At 41.4% G+C, this 8,248-nt stretch overlaps 1 protein-coding gene and 1 non-coding gene across 2 annotated transcripts; one reads left to right on the top strand and one right to left on the bottom strand.

Annotated features, from left to right (window-relative positions):
* Window positions 1–573: 573 nt before the first annotated feature.
* LOC119267755 (leucine--tRNA ligase, cytoplasmic-like) lies at window positions 574–6,117 on the bottom strand. The gene is made up of 3 exons (XM_037549194.1): window positions 5,948–6,117; window positions 1,479–4,801; window positions 574–902 (listed from the first exon to the last, which is right to left on the bottom strand). Exon 2 carries the CDS (start codon window positions 4,795–4,797, stop codon window positions 1,513–1,515), a length of 3,285 nt encoding a protein of 1,094 aa, XP_037405091.1. The 5' UTR covers window positions 4,798–4,801; window positions 5,948–6,117; the 3' UTR covers window positions 574–902; window positions 1,479–1,512.
* A 1,043-nt stretch (window positions 6,118–7,160) lies between these two features.
* On the top strand, window positions 7,161–7,234 carry TRNAI-UAU. Its single transcript has one exon. It is a non-coding gene; the product is annotated as a tRNA-Ile (tRNA).
* The last annotated feature ends 1,014 nt before the right edge of the window (window positions 7,235–8,248 follow it).

An 8,248-nucleotide genomic window follows, 5' to 3' on the forward strand; every position in this document is an offset into this window, starting at 1 on the left:
TTCAAGACGCCTTTTTAGAGAAGAACTCAAGACCTCCTCACGAAGAAGACCGTTACCATTGCATCATCCCTAATTGATCGTGTACCATGTATCGTTCCATGTTTCCGAGGATCTAACACTTTTGAGACTTGTTCTTGTTAGTTTGAGTGTTCCTCTTGTGTTTTCCCTCGTTTTCCTCCTCGTGTTCATCACAGGATCCACTCCTTTCGTGAAAGATCGGCCCCTAGGGTTCCTACCCTACATCACATTTTTATTTTTATTCGGCTTGTAAAACTATGCTATTTTATTCAATTCAAACTATGTTATTTGACTATATGTTTAAATGCAAATTCATCAGTGCAAAATAGGGCGGCCAGCCGGCACATATGGGTCGGCGCGTTGGACGCGCTGCCGACCCATATCTAAAACAAGGCGGACGGACGACCCAACGGACAAAAAGCGGACGAAATCGCCGTCCATTTGGGTCGCCCCATTGGAGTTGCTCTTAGATGACTAAAATAGTATTCTAAAAACTCTTACAGAGGGGGGAACATGACATAACTGAGAAATAGATTCCGCATCGACAATGACACATCTAAAAAAACTGACAGCATAACAGCATTACTATGGTCACTGAACATTTCAGCAGTATATCATGGGAGTATGTGATCAAGTGCCAGGAATATGTCACAACTTTGGTAAGTAAGCAAACTAGACATTGCTGTATATAAAAGCAAGAATACTCCATCTCTACATCCACATCTAAAAAGAGACAAAATTGGCAAAAGCTTGGAAACCAAGTTCCTTCTCAATCATCTGCAGTCAAGCTGGAGAAAACGTTCCTTTCCATGTTCCTGATATAGGTGCCTCATGCTTGAATCAACAGGAGGAACAACCAGTCGATACTACACCTTGCAAAACACCTGTAGGAGAACAACCAAGAGAGGAACCGAGATCACTAGGATGTCAAAATCAGAATCATCTCATAAAAAAAAGGAAACGGGGGTAATATTTGTCATCTAGATGGTCATCATCTCAAGTAAAAGGTTTACAACCTCGGGTTTAACATAATATTTTCCAACATTATTGACTAAACTGTCAAGCAGGCAAGCACAGGCAACCTCAAATAAGATAAGACATGCATGGCCCTCCATAATAGACTACAATGACATTAGCAACTAGCACAGATTTACAACTCAGCAAAAGATTAACAGAAACAAGGAAATGGTATCACAGGGCAAAAGGCTGCAAACATTTCATAGGCCAGTCTGCTTCACTAATTCTTTCTGCAAGGCTACAACTGCACAATGGAACAATACCAGCATGCTTTACCTGACACCATCATGATAAAAAATTGCTAAAAAATATTTCCCCAGGCACAAAAACTACAACAGAATCTAATGTGAAGAATAAAAGGAGCCAGTTCTAGTCTCCTACATAAAGCAAGAGATGGTAGAAAACCAATACTATGCAGTGAGAAGTAGACAAAAATCAAGTACCTCAACAAAGTTCTGTGAGAAGATTAATCTGGGCTTAATTCTGCGCTTCAAACTCCTGCTTGCTCATGAATATTGCAACCGGCTCACCAGGGGAAGGCGGATTCTTGTCCAGCAGAGAAGCATGCTTTCCAGCTTTGGCACGAGCAGCTCCATCAAATGCCGACAGGACCTCAACATGCTCAAGACCCAACTGCCTTCTGATCAGCTCCAGGTTCTCCTCAAGCACATTTATTTCACCAAAAGGAAGCTTCAAATTTAGAGCCTGGGGACCAACATTCCTTGCTTCATCTTTCTTGAACCTGATGAAAGGCATGCAGAGCTTCTGTACTTGTTTGAAACTTGTTTCGCGGTCGATGAAGCAGTTCCTCAATGCTTCGCTAATCTCCTCGTCAGGGGCAAAGGAGCGTGCTTGGCTATCAAAATTTGATTGAAGCACCCTCAAACATTGCTCTTTCCATCCATCATAGTGCTCATTGACATATATCAGACCAACTGTGAGCTTGTTTTCTGCTGATGGAGTAGGTGCAGCTCCCTTCTTGGGTTTCTTGGAACCAGACTCCTGCTTCTGAAGCAACTTCCTCATTAAAACAATGGAGTCCTGCAAGTATTTGTTTGCACTTCTTAGAGTAGGATCCGGGGTGCCTGCAACTGGCCAGCCAGCTTTTATTGCAAAACCTTCCTTCTTCAGAATCTTTTGCCACACATGCTCAGCATAGTGGGGACAGATCGGGGTGATAAGCTTGGTCTGGATTTCCATAAACCGCCCCAACAACTCACGGTTCATGCCCGCCGCTCCACAAGAGAGTCTGTACTCATCTCTAGCCAGTTGTAGGTCATAGAAACCAGACTTCAGGGCATCTCTGAACATGAAGGCATTGTAGCTCTTCTCAGTTTCTTTTACAGCAATGTTGATCTCATTAGCAAACACATGGTCAGCATAAGTAGAGGGAGGACCGCCTCTCAAAGAAGATTCAGCAGCTATAACTTCTTCCATCCATGCGATTTCCTTTGTAAGCCTCAAAATAGCAGCATTTGCAGTTTCAGTAACAAAGTTTGCATCGTCCATACCATCGCCAGCATCAGCAAGGGCAAACCTAGTGGCATCCGAGGAATATCTTAGAATAGCCTCCTTAAGAGTCAGGAAGTTCCCTGTGGACTTGGACATCTTCTCAGAGTTAAGCATAAGATGCCCATTGCAACGAAAACCACGAGGCCAATGATGCTCTGGAAGAAGTGCTGTATGATTGTAGATGCTGAATGTCAGGTGGTTCTGGATAAGGTCCTTCCCAGATACCCGAATATCAAAGGGGTACCAATACTTGAACTCTTGCTTCATTTTGCTCAAGAGGGCAGGAGAGATGCTGCTACTGGGTGCTGGACCATCACAGAACACATATTCCCATACTTCATCTGTCATTTCTTCAGGCTTGATAGAAGATATTTCTTCTCCATACATGTTACCATTTTGTAAATGATGTGCAACGGTGTAATAAGCCATGTACAGGGTTGAATCTGAAAGAGATTCTACCAGGAACTGCTCGTCCCATGGAATGCGAGTACCTAGGCCAAAAGAGCGAGAACATGCCCACTGGTTCAGCCAGCCCAACGTGTGTTCGAATCCGTTACGGGTTTCAGCTGAGAATGTATTCATATTTTCCAAACATTTGACTGCCTTCTGCTTCCATTCAGTTTCACCGTAAGTTATGTACCACTGATCTGTAAGAGCAACGACACACTCATCGCCGGATCTTGACATGACTTTCTTCTCAGGCTCACTATACAACACAGCAGAGCCTTCTCCAAGAAGCTTGTTCTTTATCAGTGGCTTCGCTTCTTGAACCTTTCTACCATCAAACTCCCCTGCAATCATCACTCCATCAGTAAATCCTTTAAGGTATGTCATCCTTTTTGCTTCAGCAAGCTTCTCCTTGTCATTCTGGCTCTTAATCTTAAGATCAAGGCACACCTTCTCAGCTGATTTATCCCCAAACTCAGGTATGTTGATTATTGGTATGATATTAAATGGAAGAACCCACTCATCTTGGACCCCATACTTCTGTCTCAAAGCAGGCTTTGTGATTAAATCTTGCAGTGCCATGTAATCATCTGGGGAATCACTTGGCACACTAGTCACGATGCCAGTACCTTTATCTGTCAAGATAGTGAGCATGGGAAGTGCATATATGATTTCATTGAATGAAAGAGGAGACTTTAATGGCAACCCAATCAAATCATTGCCAGTAAGCTCAGCTAAGCAGGTGGGCTTTTCTGGGACCCTGGATAGATGCTGATATGCAAGATTAAGGGCTGACCTTGCTGTCACAATGAAGACATCAGTTTCATTGATCTCAAAAGCCCCATAATTCCCATCAGGCAATACCCAACAGTTTGTTTGCCCATACATTGTCTCAGGTCTTAATGTAGCAGCTGCCAGATAAACATTCTTTCCTTCCAAGACCTTCAACTTGGGGGGAAAAGGTGGGATCACCATCATTTTAATCAACACATATTCTTGTGGCTGCACACCTTCACCTGATGCCCTATCATGATCAGCACAAGGTTGGCCATCCAGTGGTGAGTAGATCGTGTACCTCATATCCTTGACAACTTTGCCCATTTTCTTCAGCTTCCTCATCTGCCAGCGAACAAAAGCATCATAGAAAGGATTCATATCAGTGGTTATGAATGAGCGCCTCCAATCACAACCCAGGCCAAACTCCATAAGATCCTCCTTTGCCAGCGGAGGGAAGTGGGTCAACCAGTGAGACGGATCCTGAAATTTGGCGATTTTTTCATCTGTCAGTTCAAAGCCCTTCATGATCTCCCACTGGAACTTCTGCATGCCGGTCTTTGCAGCAGCCTTAGATTTCTTACTCTTAAATTGCCCTGGGGCAAGAGCAGCCTGGTCAGCCTGGCTATCATCTGCCACTTCAGCACTTGAATCATCCTCTGCTGCAGGGAACACTGGAGGATTTCCATACTGTTGAATCTCCCTAGCAAGTTTATCAGCTGAGGCCTTGATGGGCATCCCAGTACAATGAAAAGCAAACGGCAAAAGGACATTCGAGCCACGGAGTCTGTGGTATGCAGCACCGAACTCAAGCTTGGACAGTGAGAAGGCGTGACCCAGATGTAGCAATCCATTCATGTAAGGGTACGGAAAATTGCCAAAGAATTTTTCACCAGGGCCAGGAGGTCCATTGCCAGGTTCAGCCTGAAAAACCTTGCTCTCCTCCCAGCAAGTTTGAGCATCTGATTGGATCTTGAGCAAAAGGTCTCTACGTGCATGACTCTTGGGTCCTTCAGTATTTGACGACATTTTCCTGAATGATCAACAAAAAGAAAAGGTGTCAAAAGGGCAAGCATCTGAATTTAATCTAACTCAGGAATAAATTAATAAATATCTTAGATACATCGACGAAACATTGTTTTTGGACGAATTGTAGTAGTGCAATCTCCTTGAATATCTCTTTTCAAACATAGCTGACAAACTCATGGATAGGAAAGCCATGTGATGAAGCTAATTATGTAACAGAATCATAATAAGCCATAAGCAAACATCATCAAGATATCAAACAAAATTGGCCTTCTAACAAGCTAATTATGGAGGATCAGGTAAGCTGGTGTTATGTTGCATAGTCTTCTAACAATGTAATGTTTCTTCTGACACTGATATTGTGTGTACTGTGTAGGTTGGTATATTTGATGCAACAGACAGCACAAGAGAAAGAAGATATATGCTAATGGAGATGGCTGGAGAGAACTGCAAGGCAATTAACATTTGAAATCACAGTGGACATGGTTCTTTGACCTTTCCTATTAAGTATCTTGAGCTAAAATTGATTCACGTGGATGAAAGTTAACATAATACAGTCACGGCACAGACAGTTTGTGGGTTAGTATAATTAATTTGCTTTTGTGCATTTGGTACATTTCTGTCCTTTGTCACCCTGGACAACGCTGGCTAACTGAATTCACTTTCTGCAGATAATATGTCTGGAGACAATATGTAAGGATCGAAACATAATCGAAAGGAACGTAAGCTTAAAATTCAGCAAAGTGCTGACTGTGCTGACCAGTTAGAAACCAAAAGTCCCTCGAAATTCGCCCTGTGCTAGAAAGATTGATATTCATGACCTTATTTCTGTTAAATTTTGCAGGCCGGATTATGAAGCTGGATTGCAGGACTTGCAGAGCCAGGAACAGAAGCTACGCATCACTTGGGCCAACTACGAACCCACAAACTAGAAGAACGCCGCCAGATTATAGTACAAAACATAAGAATCAACATCGATCTGCCTGCCCCGAAGCTAAATCACAGGACAGCTAAAGCTCACAGTTTCCCCGTGCACTCAACCAGTACGAAATTCGTCATCGCATCACTAACCCGTCGACTCCGCGGCGGCACTTTTCTACTGTCCTAGCAATCAATCGCGCGGATGGACGGGGGGGCGGAACAGGACGGGTACCTGACGACGGCGCGCGAGGCAGGGAGCCGCAGCAGCCGCAGGGCGGGGAGCAAACCGGGAGCCAGCAGAATGCGACGGCGACGGAGACGGGGGAGGAGGAGGCTGCGGATGGAAGGAGGACTAGGGTTTATCCTGGCACACTGTCACGTGGGCCTTGATTGACGACTTGGCGTGCACGAACCGGTTGAGGCTGGAACGGGCCGCCCAAGGAACTTGATTCAGGAGGCCAGGGATTTCATGACGTCGGTTAGACATCACGATCTCTCCCTTTTTTTTACCGACAATTTTACCCTTAAGTTTCACGCTTTTCACAGGATTTACCTCATTTAAGATAAATTCATTCATTTTATGCCAATTATTTGCCGGTTTTTATTCCTTGTGAGAAAGCTAATTATTTTTATGAAGATAAAACTAGCAAATACTCTCTCCGTCCGAAAATACTTGTCATCAAAATGCATAAAAAGGGATGCATCTAGAACTAAAATACGTCTAGATACATCTCCTTTTATCCATTTTGATGACAAGTATTTCCGGACGAAGGGAGTAGTTAATTAAATGGAGTAAGTTTTGTCGAGAAACTTGAAACTTCAAGGTAAAAATGGAATTAACGCTAAATCTCTATGCAAAGGATGGCTAGTTCAATGGGAATGCTAACTCTAAGGACCGAATACATTGCTTCGTTGGGTGTCCTAGAATTCGATTCCAAAATTTTGATGACCTCAAGTTGAATGACATACTGTACAAAGAGATGGCTAAATGGATTACGCGGTTTCCAGTTCATAAGAAAAATTATAAAATTAAAAGGAGTGAATGTATTTGAAAAGTAATAAGATGTACTCCCACTAAAAGAAAAGTAACAAGATGTTGAAAACATGCATATGACCTCTTAGGTTGGCGAAATTGCACAAATAGAACAAGCATGGTATTGCAAGTCATGTCATCTTAAATCAAATGGTATACTATTGAATACTGCATGAACTTGCGTGGAAGATTGTCCAACTATGGCAAAGTTAAACAAAGATTAGTTTTCAAGAGATTTGAGTCAACAAAAGTATTCAAATGAGTTATAGTGTAAATTAAGCGCGTGAAGGAAACAGATAGTATAAAAGGAGCTATGAAAATCGTGATCCTTCAAAATGAGTATTATTGGAGGTGTATATATACAGGTGTAAATTATAAATAACTAAGGTTAATCAGTAACTTCAGCATAACAGCCCCCGTAGCTCAGTTGGTTAGAGCGTTGGTCTTATGAGCCGAAGGTCGCGGGTTCGAGCCCCGCCGGGAGCACCTTTTACTCGTTCGTATCTGTACTTTTTTTTTTCTCTTTCATTTTTTCCCTTATCGTTTGTATCTGTACTTTTTTTTTCTCATTCGATTTTTTTCTTATCGTTCGTATTTGTACCTTTTTTTGCCTTATTGTTCGTATATGTACTTTTTTTGTCCTTATTCAATTTTTTTTCTTATCTGTCGAATTTGTACTTTTCTTTTCTCCATTGGTGACAACAACTGATGTCCAGGTGTTGTACTTCTGTGTACTAAAGATCGAGGTGTAATTTTTATTATTTCTAATGTTTTTTGTATTGTTATGATTGAAAATGAATACTTTCTATGTATTAAAATAAGTGTTTCGACTTTATATTAATTTTATATTAAAGTTACTGTAAAGTTTATTATTTTTAATGTTCGTTGTACTATTATAATTAGAGATGAATATTTCTTCCTACCTAAAATAAGTGCCTTCATAGTACAAAGTTTCCTGTTATAATTGTAGATGAATACTTCCTCCGTCGTCACTTATTTTAGAATAGAGAGAGTAGATTGAAAGGTTTCTCGTAAAAAAAAAAAAAACTGACGTTGGTACTTAGGTGTCATACACGCCATCATTGCTAGTTGGTCGTACCTTCAATCTCTTTTTTTATGTGTTCCAGGCTATGCGGTAATTTTTACATTTGTCAGATAGTTAGGTTTCTGGTGTCCCAGGCTATGCGATTTCTTTTCTTATCGTTTGTATCTGTATTTTTTTTTCTCATTCATTTTTTTCTTATCATTTGTATCTATATTTTTTCTCTTTTATTTTTTCTTATCGTTCGTGTCTGTACTTTTTTTCTCATTCGATTTTTTCTTATCGTTCGTATTTATACCTTTTTTGCCTAATTGTTCATATATGTATTTTCTTTTGTCCTTATTCAATTTTTTTCTTATCTATCGAATATGTACTTTTCTTTTCTTCATCGATGACAACTATACCTGGCCATCCTTCGGGCCAGGCCGGGCTAACCAAAGCCCGATGCAAAAATCCTA

Source organism: Triticum dicoccoides, chromosome 3A, assembly GCF_002162155.2.
Source record: "Triticum dicoccoides isolate Atlit2015 ecotype Zavitan chromosome 3A, WEW_v2.0, whole genome shotgun sequence".
Taxonomy (NCBI): Eukaryota; Viridiplantae; Streptophyta; class Magnoliopsida; order Poales; family Poaceae; genus Triticum; species Triticum dicoccoides.